Source organism: Fragaria vesca, linkage group LG4, assembly GCF_000184155.1.
Source record: "Fragaria vesca subsp. vesca linkage group LG4, FraVesHawaii_1.0, whole genome shotgun sequence".
Lineage (NCBI taxonomy): Eukaryota > Viridiplantae > Streptophyta > Magnoliopsida > Rosales > Rosaceae > Fragaria > Fragaria vesca.
The window spans coordinates 15,053,913-15,067,877 of record NC_020494.1 but is presented as its reverse complement, the minus strand read 5'-3'; the positions used below and the strand labels follow the sequence as shown (position 1 = coordinate 15,067,877).

General features: G+C 39.7%; 4 protein-coding genes across 4 annotated transcripts; 1 reads left to right on the top strand and 3 right to left on the bottom strand.

Annotated features, from left to right (window-relative positions):
- Nucleotides 1-1,235: 1,235 nt before the first annotated feature.
- On the bottom strand, nt 1,236-2,766 carry LOC101308666 (late embryogenesis abundant protein D-29-like). The gene is made up of 2 exons (XM_004297024.1): nt 2,345-2,766; nt 1,236-2,071 (listed from the first exon to the last, which is right to left on the bottom strand). The coding sequence occupies exons 1-2, from the start codon at nt 2,667-2,669 to the stop codon at nt 1,398-1,400; spliced, it is 999 nt and encodes a 332-aa protein (XP_004297072.1). The 5' UTR covers nt 2,670-2,766; the 3' UTR covers nt 1,236-1,397.
- A 617-nt stretch (nt 2,767-3,383) lies between these two features.
- LOC101293089 lies at nt 3,384-5,984 on the bottom strand. The gene is made up of 2 exons (XM_004298204.1): nt 5,638-5,984; nt 3,384-5,325 (listed from the first exon to the last, which is right to left on the bottom strand). Exons 1-2 carry the CDS (start codon nt 5,982-5,984, stop codon nt 3,384-3,386), a joined length of 2,289 nt encoding a protein of 762 aa, XP_004298252.1.
- Nucleotides 5,985-8,233: 2,249 nt separating this feature from the next.
- LOC101308370 (tRNA pseudouridine synthase A 1-like) lies at nt 8,234-10,400 on the top strand. The gene is made up of 6 exons (XM_004297023.1): nt 8,234-8,376; nt 8,460-8,547; nt 9,136-9,275; nt 9,361-9,723; nt 9,929-9,991; nt 10,147-10,400. The coding sequence occupies exons 1-6, from the start codon at nt 8,287-8,289 to the stop codon at nt 10,381-10,383; spliced, it is 981 nt and encodes a 326-aa protein (XP_004297071.1). The 5' UTR covers nt 8,234-8,286; the 3' UTR covers nt 10,384-10,400.
- Nucleotides 10,401-10,467: 67 nt separating this feature from the next.
- On the bottom strand, nt 10,468-13,429 carry LOC101308076. Its single transcript, XM_004297022.1, has 5 exons — nt 13,167-13,429; nt 12,803-13,052; nt 12,354-12,708; nt 11,475-11,815; nt 10,468-10,801 (listed from the first exon to the last, which is right to left on the bottom strand). Exons 1-5 carry the CDS (start codon nt 13,427-13,429, stop codon nt 10,604-10,606), a joined length of 1,407 nt encoding a protein of 468 aa, XP_004297070.1. The 3' UTR covers nt 10,468-10,603.
- Between the last annotated feature and the right edge of the window lie 536 nt (nt 13,430-13,965).

Genomic DNA, 13,965 nt, shown 5'->3' with positions numbered 1-13,965 from the left:
TATACACAAAAACATTTATTTTGTTTTATTACTAATTTCATATACCAAATACGAGGGTTCGACTTAATTTCCGGTTGGAGTTTGGTTAACATTCATGTCACACGTGAATTGTTTCATTTCGAGTTTGCATAGGCCGATAATCAACTCAATCGTGTCTCACGAGTTCTAACATTCAGTTTTCTAGATAAGAAAGAAAGAAGATAAAGAGCCACACACTGTAAATATTGCTGCATATTGTGTCACATGAAGTTGCTCTGAAAAGTAAAGGCCCATATACTGGGGAGCCTTTTTCTGGTTGTGCTGCTATGACGAAAGGAGTGATGATATCCCAATCCTTTCAGGTTTTATTGTTCATTGTTCATGAGTTGACAGGAGTACTCATTAGTTCACCTAATGATGGTGTAGAAATGTAGCCTACAATTATCCAGTCTTTTAGTCCTTTTAGTTGGACAATCCTACTCCAAAGTCCAAAGATGTCATGATTCTGCTGTCCTGCACCCACTTGTCACAAGCTCACACCCACCATTCTCACCAATCTTCCATACTAGATCTAATGGACCCAAACAGCAGAACATAACCAAAGAATGGCCCAAAAAATTGGCATTCCAAAACCTAGAATATTTGATCGACCAAGTTGATTATATACAGAAAGTGCAGAATCATCAGATGATGATTGATGAAATGGTAAGTTTCATTTTATTACCAAACAGCTTTTGAACTCCTCATGCACTCATCTAATGGTTTTTTGAATTCATGATTAGTACAAAATGCATCAGAATAACTACTGCTGTAAACCTTAGCTTTGCTTCTCTGTCACCAGCTTATTTTAGCAGAAAAGCACAAAAGAGCTCTTGGTTGGTGCCTAACATTGTTGCCTCAGCTGGTTCATGTTAATCTCAATTCTGCCAAAAGGTTAAATGTGATATTGCACGCTAAGTAGTTAAAGGTACGTTAAAACCCTCCTTCAGAAAGATGTGATATACTGATACATACAAGTGTTCTGTATATATCTTTTAGTGTTGCTGTGTGCAATGTGCAAGCAGTTCTTAATAATGGGGTACGATTTGTTCAGAACTGCTACCAGATCATGTAACATTTGAAAAGGTAAAAGAACAATCTTTCTGCAGCTTTAGATGACACCGTTCATATCAGAATTGGGCTAGTACCCTGACACAAATTTTGAAGACAAACAAATGAAGAGCTCTTAAATTATAAACTAGACACCAACCAATATGCAAAATCATAACTGTTAAATCAAAACACATTGTGATCATACAAACACTAAACGCAGTACATAGAAACACAAGCCAACTACAGTGCTATACAGCAGGAGCAAACTTGTAAAATCAGGTATCCGACTAATAACAAAAGTGTGAAATAGCTATAACATGAACAGCTCAAAGCTCCTCATCACGTCCTCCACCAGAGTGTGTCTTTTTTACCTTCTCTGTAGCCTTCGAGGCCTTGTCTTTTGCTACATTTCCGGTTTGGTAAGTGGTCTCATAAGTCTCGTCCTTCAACTTCCCCGCCTCTTGCTCAGCTCTTTCCTTTGCCTCACTAGCCGTCTCTCCAGCCCTGGCCGCCTTATCATCTTTAGCTGCATTTGTCGTCTCGTAAGTCTTGTCTTTTGCGGCCTTAGCTGCCTCATATGCCTTGTCTTTGGCTGCATCGGTGGACTTATAAGTCTTGTCCTTTGCCCCCTTTGTGGTCTCATAGGCCTTGTCTTTCAACTCCTCTGCCTCTTGCTTCGCTTTCTCCTTCGCCTCATCAGTCTTCTCGGCATCCTTAGCTGCCTTTTCTTTAGCGGCATTTGTTGTCTCAAAAGTCTTGTCCTTCACCGTCCTTCCAGCATCATATGCCTTCTCTTTTGCAGCATTTTCCGCTTCATAGGTTTTCTCTTTCGCCACATTCGTGATATCATAAGCCTTGTCTGTCGCATACTCGTATGTCTTACCTGCCTTCTCCTTCACTGCGCCTACCATTTTACCGGCTTTATCAACAGCCATGTCTTTCATCCCTTTCGCCTTCTCTGCCCCCTCGTTGTCTTTCTCCGTCGAGTATTGACCAGCTCCTGATCATTGTTATAGATATGTTAAATTCATAGGTACAAAAATTTCCAATCAGCATTGTTAAAAAGGGGATTCTAATCTCAACCTAAATTGAATATCTGATTAGTTACTACTTACTCAAAACTTAACCAAGTTCTCCCCATTATGCAACACAAATTACATGTGTAAGACTCTATAGTCTAGACTAATTAGCATTACCAATTAAACATGAATCGAGCATAGTAACTTTTCTAATGATAGCAACCAATTATATAAGCAATGCTGAGAGTACTAACCAGAGGCGGTGTCCTTGGTCTTCTTAGTGGTATCATACGCAGCATCAGAAGCTTTCTTGGTGGTACTATCACCCTCATGCTCATCGCTCTTCAACCCAATTTTCTCCTTGGCCCATTCTGTCCAAGACTCTGAACCTTCTTTACCACCTTTCTCATCCACCACCACTTTCGCTCTCCCTGTCTGGTCTGTAAACTCCTCAAAGTCTCGGCCTTCCTCCTCCGTCGAGGGCATGTGGCCAACCCCAGAACCGCTGCAGAAGTTGGCCAGCATAACCGCCACTGCTATAACCAACAACACTAAGTAATAAGATCTGTTTGAAGCCATGATCACTAACTAATAAGAATTACACCGCAGTGTAGAGATTCAACTATGGAAGATGTTTGCAAAATGCAGAAGATGTGAACTGTAAAACGGTGAGTGGAATATGGATGATGGAGATGGGGTTTTAAGAAGAACAAAGTGAGGGCGCATGGTAGGGAGCAAAGGACAGGTGGAACAAAAGGTGGCAAAAGCAGAATGACTTAGGATATATGAGTACGCCACGTGTTGAATGAACGTCACAGGTGTCGACATGTTAGAGTCGGTTGCTGGGTTACAGAACTCAGGTCATCGTGTCTCTTTCTCTTTGGAACACCAATCTCTGCTTTTGCACTTCCCAATCCGAACAGACATAGCTTAATCTTGACGACCTGACTATAATCTTATCACTTATTCGCCGACCAAGGTTGGATTTAACTCTTCATCGAAAAAATGTTGGATTTAACTTTACCAAGTAGGGTTACTGAGCAGTAAACGAGTAACCCCTGCAACAAGTAAACTACTAACCTCATATGCAGACTTGGTAAGAGAGATTAAGAACAATTCAAAACGTACACCTAGATCAAATGTGATAATGGGATTAATGGAGACTGCAAAATTAATATGTGAAGTTTCTATTACCAAAATGAAGTTCCTGAACTATCTTAAGCTTGAAACTCAAAATTCTAAAACTGTTCATCAAAAAATGTCAAAAATATACAGGATGAAAGCTGAAGCAACCTACCCCGGAAGTTCTAAGATAACACTAGGGTCTTTACATGTCTTCTTATTGTGGCCAAGGCCCTTGCACTTGCTGCACTGGAGCTGGCGTTTTATTATGTCTATTGTTTCGGCTGACTTCAGCTTCGGCCGCCCTGGCGGCCGTTTGGTTGGTGGTGGGGTAACGGTAACCCCTGCCACTGCCTTGCTTGATTCAGAACCTGGGATTGCTAGAGGCCTGTCTACATTCGGAACAGGATTAATTGATTCTGCATATGTTAAACGGTAACTCTCAACTGTGAAGTATCTGGAGCAGTAATCATATGAGTTCCTACCAATGCATTCAAATACTGCAATGGCATGGCAGCAAGGCAGACCAGTAAGTTGCCATCCCTTACAGGAACAATTCCAATGGTCGATATCAACGGTATCAACAGAGTCTCCACGAACCTCAAATGTGCTACCGTGTGAGAGTAACACTTGAAGTGATCTAGCAGTTTCCATTTCTAGTTGAAGCTTTTCTTCCTTCGATGGTGTTAATCTTGTCACCCATTGGTTGGACTCTACCCTTCTCGAATAGATTGTTTCCATCATCTTACCTCGTAACACATCAATCATCTGTGTAATTGGTAACTCATGTGCTTCTGAGACCCAACTATAGAACTGCTGTCCAAAGTTTGAAGTCATGTGGTTGTACCTGGTGCCTAAATTGAACGCATTAGCCCAGTGCTCTGGGCCACTTTGTACAACCCAATTGTATGCATCAGGTGAAATACTTTTAATATTTGCAGCACTACGCTGGAAATCCTCCAGTTTAGGTGCATAAGCAGCAGAATAAAAATCATTAATCAAAAACCGTCTTGCCTCGTGAGAAAATTGCCCCTTCACGTCCTTGTTCAGTTTCTCAGCAAGATGCCTCAAACAAAAGCAGTGGTAGCATTTATCAAATACCTCCGCCAATGACTCTTTCAAACCATTCTGAAAATCTGCAACAAATGTAATCGGCTGAGATGATGACACTGCAGATTTAAGTTCTAATAAGAACCAATGCCAGTTTTCACTAGTCTCAGCATCCACGACAGCAAATGCTACAGGAAAGATACCATCATCACCATCTGCAGCTGTTGCTGACAACAAATCCCCTTGATATTTTGAGTTCAAGGGAGTGCTATCAAGGAAAAGGAGAGGGCGGCAACCTTGTTGGAAACCGGATATTGATGCATGGAAAGATACAAAGAAGCGATGGAAGCTTGAGTCCTCCTTAGTGGCAAATGTAGCAACACTCCCTGGATTAGTTTCCTTTATCTTCTCACAAAAATACGGCAACTGATTATAGGCCTCTTTATAGGAACCTTGAAGCTGTTCCCTCGCAATCTCTTTCGCACGCCATGCCTGAGAATAGTTCAACTGAATGCCATATTCTCGCTTGATGTCATCAGCTATATCCTTTGGCTTGTAGTTTGGGGAAACTTTTAATTTCTCCTTTATGATACTTCCCACCCAACCTCTAGTTGCCCGATATCCAGCTTTCACAGCGGCCCCTTCACATGTATGATCAGTGTTCATTTTCTTGATACAAATTAACTGTGTAGTGGCCAACCTTGATGCATATATCCTCCATGGGCAACCTTGGGATTTGCATTTCACAGTGACACGATGACTGTCATTCTTCTTATATCTATAAGCGAACCCATGTGCAATTGAATACTTATGCAACGCTTCTCTGAATTCACTGAAACTATTAAATCGTTGGTCCACTCCAGTGATGGTGTTTTCCCACTGTTGTGCAGCTTTTTGATGCTTTTCATCATGGGAAGAACTGGGAAAAGAACACATAGGTATCTCATGGGGTGGTTTTGTATCCATTTGATCAATGGCAATGCTAGTATCAACCGGCACATCAACAATTCCAAGCTGCTCGGCAACAGGAACTACTGCTTCTGACACAGTTGTCCTGCTTGACCTGCATAGTTAGATGTTACATGAGAATTTTACGCCAAACACATGCAGGATACATGTCACTCTGTTAAATGCTATTTTTGGGAAAACAAGCACAATATGGTCTCATTCCACAATGAGGTACAAAGAGGCATGCAAGTGTCAGAATCCACTAATGACAACAATGACACATAAGCAGATGCATGCGCTCTGTTCCACATTGCAATGGCTGTGATTGTGAACCAAATCCAATCCACAAAGGTCAAGCATCCAGTGAACCAAACAGAAAACACAGTATCAAAAGAGCAAGAAATTAGATGAACAAAACAAAAACTACCTACTAGCAGGCATGTTGGATGTATTTCGAGCAGCAGTTTCCTCCGATATCACAAAAACATCAACATTGACCGAATCCCCCAGGAAATTGACCATCCGCTGCAAGTCCTTGTCTTTAGAAATCGTAATCAGAGTCCTCTTATTTCCTGGAAGGAAATACTTGAGCGACATTGTATCAGCATTACAGCTAAACATCTCCGCTATCTCCGACTTAAAATCACTCAGCAGCGTTTGCTGATCAATGTCAACCGCATACGCGTCTCCGCCACTGTACGATAAGCTCCCATCCTTATCCGTCACAAAGTCTCCTCCAGACTGACATATTGCTATAACCTTCTTTGCAGCCATGGCCTACTCACCCAAAACACAAATGCACAATCTTTACTAACCCAAAAACATAACAAAACCAAATTCACAGAGGCAAGCCGAATTTCACAGTTGATAATAGACTAAAATTTCAGTCACATTCACAAAACTAATCCTAAAGTTCCAAACTTTAGCTCCCAAATTGCATAATCACACAAACCCAATTCCCAAACATAATCAAAATAACAAAAATCCTGAATTCTAAACCAATCAGTGTAATTCACGCAATTCCCAATTGTCAAAATCAATTCTTTTGTATTGCTGTCAATAGAAAAAACCCAGAAGGCAAATAAACACAAAAACCCTAATTGAAAACAAACAAGGCAAAGTAGTATAGAAATAAACCCTGGATTTTATTGGGGGGAAAGCGAAAAATCGAACCTTGAAGCCAGACTGAGATGAATTGGGTTGGTCAATCTACACGAGGCTCTTCACTTCCTTCAGTTTTGTTTTTGTCTGTGTTTACAGGGAGAGGGGTGTGTTTGGCGCAGAGGGACGCCAAAGATTTTACACTAGGCTTTTGACTTGGTCACTGTGTGTTCGAGTGTAGGTTAATTACGGTGCACCCGTGGGTTTGAGCCGTTGGATTTTCCGTTTTGAGTTTTTATACGGTTGAAGATGTAGTTGGGTGGTTTTATGAGGATTTGGATGGTGGAGATTTGATAAGATCATAAGAGTGGTTGTCCAGTCAGGTGAGAATCAACGTGGGCCTCGCGTTTTTGGGAGAGTAAATTTCAGTTTTTGACCCTGGATTTGGTGATGATTACTGCAGACTTTTGAGTTTGATCCATGAGGACACTGACACAAAAACAGTTTCCTAATCTGGAATGAATTGGATTTGAGAATAATGGACATGTTATGGACACAAAATTCATGGGGAGGCAAGTGAGTTCCATACTAGACAGATGTCGGAAACAACCCTTTTTTTTTCGGAATTTAGTTGGATGGATGTATCTTTCTATCTCATTTCCACTTTGTGTAAGTAAACCTCATGACCGGTTCTGAAAGATCCAAGGCCCAATGTGGGGGGAAAAAATGTGCCCCTTGTATAAACTTTTTTTTTGTTTTTTTTTAGTTAAAAAAAAAAATTCAAAAAATACCAATTTTTCGGGGTTCCAAACCTAGTCAAGTGCAATATCTAGGACGGAAAAAAAAAAAAAAAGGAGATTTGAAGCAACCTTTTTCAACCCAAAAAGAAGAATTCGAAGATGTGATATTCATAGTAACCTTATGTTCAGTTTTTAAAAACTAGATTGTGAGTGGAGATGTGAAATTGAGAGAGGATGAAAATTTTTTAAGGATAATGAGTAATTTATAAAGAGAGCAGACAAACAAAATTTAGTTCCGAAGAACAACAATCTCCAATCGAGCTCTTTTATTGCTTGCTGCAATGTGTATTTGAATTTGAGAGAAGAATTAGAAGATTAAGAGTTTGAGAGAGAAAAAGAGATTGAAAAGAAGATTTTTCTTTGAGAAATAAAAAAGACGCAAAGAATGAGGAGAATAGAGAACTTGAATGACAACAAGATTAGTATAACCGTATAATTTTGGTTTCATATTTTTATTATATTAATTACATCTATATATATATATATATGTATAACAAATGAAAAAAAAAATAGCCCCCTTCAGCCTTGGGCCCCGGTGCTAGCGCACTGCCAGCACTGGGCCAGGACCAGGCATGGTAAACCTGTCATTAACGAAATGTAAGTAATATAAAAATGTTGATGAAAATGTGTATGATTTAGTACATTTTGTGATAGACACTTGTGTGTCCTCTTTTCATACTAGATTAAAAGATCTGAGCAACTTTGAGGTTGAAATAATTTACAAGAGAATAAAAATGCAACTAATCAACTATGTCATCAAGCAAACGACCAAATAGTAAGAAAATAATAGTTTTGTAGTTCTACCAATACAAAAATAATTTTGTAGTGTTATCAATATGAAAATATCACAATATTTATACAAGATCGTGAACTAGAGAAATGCTCAACAGGTCTTTCTCGTTACATAAACGCAACGGTTGAAAGATACAAACCAACAAAACATTGTACAAAACGTCAGCATCGTCCTAAGTGTTTTCACTTTTCACCTCCATTAACAAGTGTTTTTTTTTTTTTTTGTCAGCTAAAAAAAAAGTAAGATGGAACTACTTAAGCTAAAGCATCAGAAACGCACCGTTTTTATCAACTTTGTTCACAAAAAGGGTAGCACATAGGCAACGTCTTGGTTTCAATTTGCAAAACGAGCGTTTGTGGGTTTTGAATGGAGGGTTTAGAAGATGAGTAGCACTAGTGTATTAGCTGCAGGCCTTCCCTGTCATCCAAACCTTAACGCTACTATTTCTTCTCCAACTCCCACTAATACATCGGTAATCCTCTATCTCTTTCTCTCTGTTTTTCACTTTGTTATGAATTTTTGATGGTATGAATTAATGTTTTAGTTTTGGAGCAGAACACAAAGGATGGAGACAATTTGGTGATGAAGGTTGACGGGTTTAAGTGGCGTTTGGTCATAGCTTACGACGGCACCCGTTATGCAGGTTCTTATCCTCTTTCTGATTTGCTTCCATTAAAGCATTGTGCTTTGCTTTGTTATCTATGGCTACTTTCTGGGTTTTGGTGATAAAGATGTTTGCTTGGAAATTGGAACCAAATTGCTGATTCAGAGTGGTGAAACCCACTTGCTTATTTTGAAGGAAAGTGGGTTTCTAATTTTAATGCCGAGATGGTGATCAAAATTAGCTGAGGTAGGAAATGTGATTAATGGTGTTTGATATAATGCCTATATGAATGAGTATATAGCTGGAGGATGTTTGCTCTCAATTTGAGTTCTTTTGATGCCCAGTTGAATATTTAATGAAATAGTGTGAGAAAGTTTTAAGCTTTAACTTTCTATACTTTCTCCAATACCTGAGTGAATGTTTCAGGTGAAAATTAGCTCTGCTAGCTAATGTGCTTGACTGGTGTTTGATGAAATGTTTCTATGAATGATTATAGCAATGGAGGTTGTTGTTTGCTCACATTATGAGTTTTGGAGATGCCATTTGAATATTTTAGTGAAATAGTTTAAGAAATGTTGAGCTTCATTCACCTTTGTACTATCTCCAACATCTGAATGAATCTTTCAGGATGGCAATATCAGAGTTCACCACCTACCATTCAGCGCTATGTGGAGAAAGCTCTAATGGTAGCAACGCAGCTGGAAAGGAACGATCTTCATTTGGTTGGTGCAAGTAGGACAGATAAGGGTGTGCATGCTTGGGGTCAGGTCTGACTAGGTTTCTTGCTCTCTTCATGCTTCTGCAAGGATATGCACCCACATTACACAGACTCACTATCATTTCAGCTTTCAGGTTGCACACTTTATCACGCCATTCAACTACGACAGAATAGAACGAATTCATGCAGCTCTCAATGGTACTCTTCCAGAGGATATCCGTGTTAGGGAAATTAGCCCGGCTGTGCCTGAGTTTCATGCTCGATTTTCAGCCCAAAGGAAGGTGTACCATTACAGAATATATAATGACACATTCATGGATCCATTTCAGCGTCACAATGCTTACCATAGTGCTCATAAATTGAATCCTGCTGTTATGAGAGAAGCTGCAAAGTATTTTATTGGAAATCATGATTTCTCTGCTTTTGTAAATGCATCCCAGAAGGAGCGAGTGCGGGATCCAGTAAAGGATATATTCCGTTGTGATCTTGTTCAAAAGGTAATACTCAGACCCTCGACCAGAGTATCTGAATTTTAGGTGTTGCACTTGCTCATTAGCTGTTCATGGATTGCTAATTCAGTTCCATGTATTGTCCAATTTAAGCATTTCTCTAATCATCTACCAGATTAGGGCCTGTGCTCTTTTCCAGTTTGTTTGTGAACAAAATGATTCATAACTGATTATCCATTCCATCACTGTTTAGGGAGCTCTTTTACAGCTTGAAGTTGAAGGCTCGGGATTCTTATATAGACAAGTCCGGAACATGGTGAGACATTTATCCCCACATATTTCATCACAATTTATTGTTTTAGCACTGTGCTTTGCATCATACACTTATATCTGATCAAAATGATTGTCAATACTCGATACCAATTTGCTCTTTTCAACTCTCAGCATTTTTTTGTTCATACACTACCACAGGTTGCTCTGCTACTTCAAATCGGAAGGGAAGCAGTTCCTCCTGACATTGTACCCAAGATATTGGCAACTCGAGATAGAAGGGAGCTTGCTAAATATACCTTGTTAGCTCCACCTCAAGGGCTTTGTCTTATGACAGTCAAGTATAACGAGGACCATCTACAGCTTCCAACTGGTTCTCCTAACACCAGTTTTGGTAGGCATTATACTATAAACTCTTGTAAGCTTCCATTCTACTAAAGATTTCAGTTCTTGTACCAATTGATTTTAGTGAGTGGTGCTATATTCAGAAGACAATGCTTGAAGCTCAGACAAACTCGCAATGGCCAGAAATATCATTACATTTCTCAGTAATAAAATCTCCAATAATACATCACCTCAGAAATGGTGAAAGAAGTTTTTTCTGGATTGGAGCCAATGTGACCCAAAAATGACTCTACAAGACTAAAGTTACATGAATTTATGTCTCGTAAAAACGAAGCTCTATCATGCCTTCTTGGTGCTTTGGGGAATACCAAGCAACGGCTTTAGCTGAACCAAGGACTTGCAGTGCATACTCAATGGCAAATACGGGCTCATCCACACGTATATTCCAGTTTTGGTTCCCTAGTTCAACTGCAACTTTTGAGTCAACCCTGAAACTGAAAGGTCCAGCAATCTGCAAATAAATTTGGAAATTGTTACATATAGTATAAAGGTATTAATCATCCCAACACCATATAAAGAATAGACAACCTGAGCTAGGTTATTATTGAAACAATTTACTATCATGGCATTGCCTAAGTTCAACCACAAGAGAGATATAGGCATAATTGCCGATTTGCTACCCTAACTTTCACCTTGGTGTCAATTTGCTACCCTAGCTTTTTATACTTAGCAAATTTGCTACCCTAACTATTAAATCTGCCAATTTGCTACCCTTCCATCAATTTACTTATCAAAATTTCAATATCGACCAACTTTAACCTTCGATTTTTAGAATTAATTCATGTTTGGATGAAGAAATGAACAAAATAAAATGACAAAAAGGTAGCAAGTTGGCTAATTTTGAAAATATAAGGTAGCAAATTGGCAGAAATAATAGTTAGGGTAGCAAATTGGCTAATTATGAAAAGTTCGGGTATCAAATAGCTGAAATGAAAGCTAGGGTAGCAAATTGACACTAAGGTAAAAAGTAGGGTAGCAATTTGGCTAAAAAGCCAGAGATATATAATACAAGTGTTAAAAGAACTAGTTGCTTATAAGCAAATTATCTATTTCATCTATGATCAAACTTGAATTCATAGAAAGTATTTTGCTAAAATTGAAATTAAGATAAGATATATAGTTACCTGCTGCTGAAGAGAAAGGGTGGCATTGGGGCAAATATCTTGAATAGCTTCCAAATTTGGCTTTTGAGAATTGAAATAATCTTCTGCTAGATGTGTGGCACCCGACAGAAATTTAGCTCCAGAAGGAAAATCCAGGCGAGCATGAAAACGAGTAAGATCTAGAAATAGCCTTTGGAAGTTTCCATGCTGTGCCGAAAATGATGCAGACGCAAAAACATCTGCTAGAAGGGCAGATTTTACTGCAGGAGCCTGAAGACTAAAGCCTCTAAAACCCTGAGGATCATCATCCTCAATTTGTGACCTAGCCGCACCGTCACCAAAACAGGCAGTCATAGCAGCACCTATATATGGAAGCATGAATTCGAAGTCTCAGTTAATGAGAGTTCCATGTATTAAGCATATGCATCCACAACGGTCAGTATGCTGAAACATAAGGCTATTGAACTAAACTAATCTTACTCGCACTATCCAAGAGTGGCTAAGCTAAAGCAGAATTTACAAAAAATCACACAAGAATGAACAGATTTAAGCTACAGTATCGCAACATTCATCTCCTACTCGTCTATAACTTAAGCATGCAAGCCACCTGACAACCCTGACAATATATATACTTGACTGGGATTCAGTATCAGTTATTGTGCAAACAGGTAGAGATTATTATTATACCAACAGGGGAACTAGTTTATATTCAAAGACAATGTAGAACAATTTCTTTTCTAATACGTCCAACAAAGCACTTCCTTTCATGGAAGGCAGAGGGTGTCTGACTAATGCAAAAAAAATAAAAATAAAAAAAATAAAAAATCCATATCTTATCCCCAATGGTCATTTCTATCTTGGAACTCCTATAAACTCAGCAAATGAAAAGGGTAGTCTTACCAATAATCCCTGAAGTCGAAACATGAGGATTCGAAAGGAAAATATCAAACGGTTGCACCATTTTCAACTTTGGAGCGTTGCTTCTCCATAGATCAATATTCTTCCTAAAGGAAATAGCACCCTTGACAGCCAAACCAGGAAGCAAACCGGCAGGTATTCCTTCACTCGGACCACCATCAACGCGCTCAGGTGACCCCGAATTATGATGCACGCACACATGATAACTGGCACCAGAATCCGAAGCAACCGTAGCCAAATCAAGTGACATTGACAACGGCACATCCCAATAATCACCACCCTTGTCCACAAAAAGCCCCGGCCAAACCGCCTCCACTGACAAATTATGTTTAGGAAACTGCAAAAGTCCGTTCCAAATGTTATACTAAACTCTTCAACAATAACAAGAACCACATTATAGACAACAATCTCATAAACCAAAAGCCCCTTACCCTGTGCTGAAACAGTGCTTTATTCCTCGGCTTCTTCTCATCACCATAACTCTCCACACTCAAAAGCAACGTGTCATTCGGCGTCAACAGCAAGTCAGAGCAGAAAGAAAGAGCATACAGTGACTTATCCTGCAAGTGCTTCCCCAGCATTTGCATCCATGAAGAAGCAGAGTCCGGTGGTGGGCCCTCACTCTTCTTCACAGAGGACAAAAACCTCTGCAAATTGAACTGACCCAGTAAAGTCCCAAACCTACAGAGCTTTAAAACCCACCAATCAATCATAAAGACTCAAACTTCAAAACCAAAACCCACATCGGAAAAGTTATAAAGATCAAAACTTGATGGAATTGCGGAGATGGGTTACCAGTTTTCAGCGACGGGGATGGTGAGGACGCGCTGGATGGAGAAGCCGTGGGCGGCGCCGTAGGAAGGGACGAAGGGGGCGGCCATGAAGCGCTGCATGAAGTCAATTTGTTTGGGACGGGAGAGCCTGGCGCCTCGGGAAATCCCCAGAGGAAGTGGGTCGCCAGGAACAGGGCGGCTCAGGCCGTCGAGGGTCCTCGGAGTTGAGATGTCCAGGTCCCAGAAGGCTCCGTCCATTGCCCATCTCAGCTTCTTCATCTCCATTTTCACAGATACTGAGAGCTTTTGCTTCTCTTTAAAACCAGCTTTAAACGACATGTCGTTCCATACTGTGGTTTTTTTTTTTTTGATTGAGTTCCATATTGTGAGTTAGGTTAGTATCGTTTAACTTGCAAACAATATTTAAGTTAGCGCATATAGAATTTTATTTTCTCCCTCATCACTGGCCGTAATTTGAAGATAGTTATAGTTTGGAGCAATACACGTTATACAACCAAAGTTTTCCCTAAAATTAAGAAAAACCAATATATAAGGGAGATGATGGAGTTGCGACTCTGTTGATAGTTTGTTTGTATAATGAGTGTTAGTTTACTGTACATGAAGTTTCTAGACACCAACGTACAGCAACTTGTTATAATGGAGTAATTCCGGTAAGTCGTAGTCTAGGTTACAACTACTGCTGCGAGTAGCTCATACGTAAAAGTTGAAACCGTAAACTTTTCCGGTGAAGTAACTACCATGTGAGATTAAGGTGAATGATGTTGTTTTCAATGTACGAGGGAAAAGGTAATTTGGGTGAT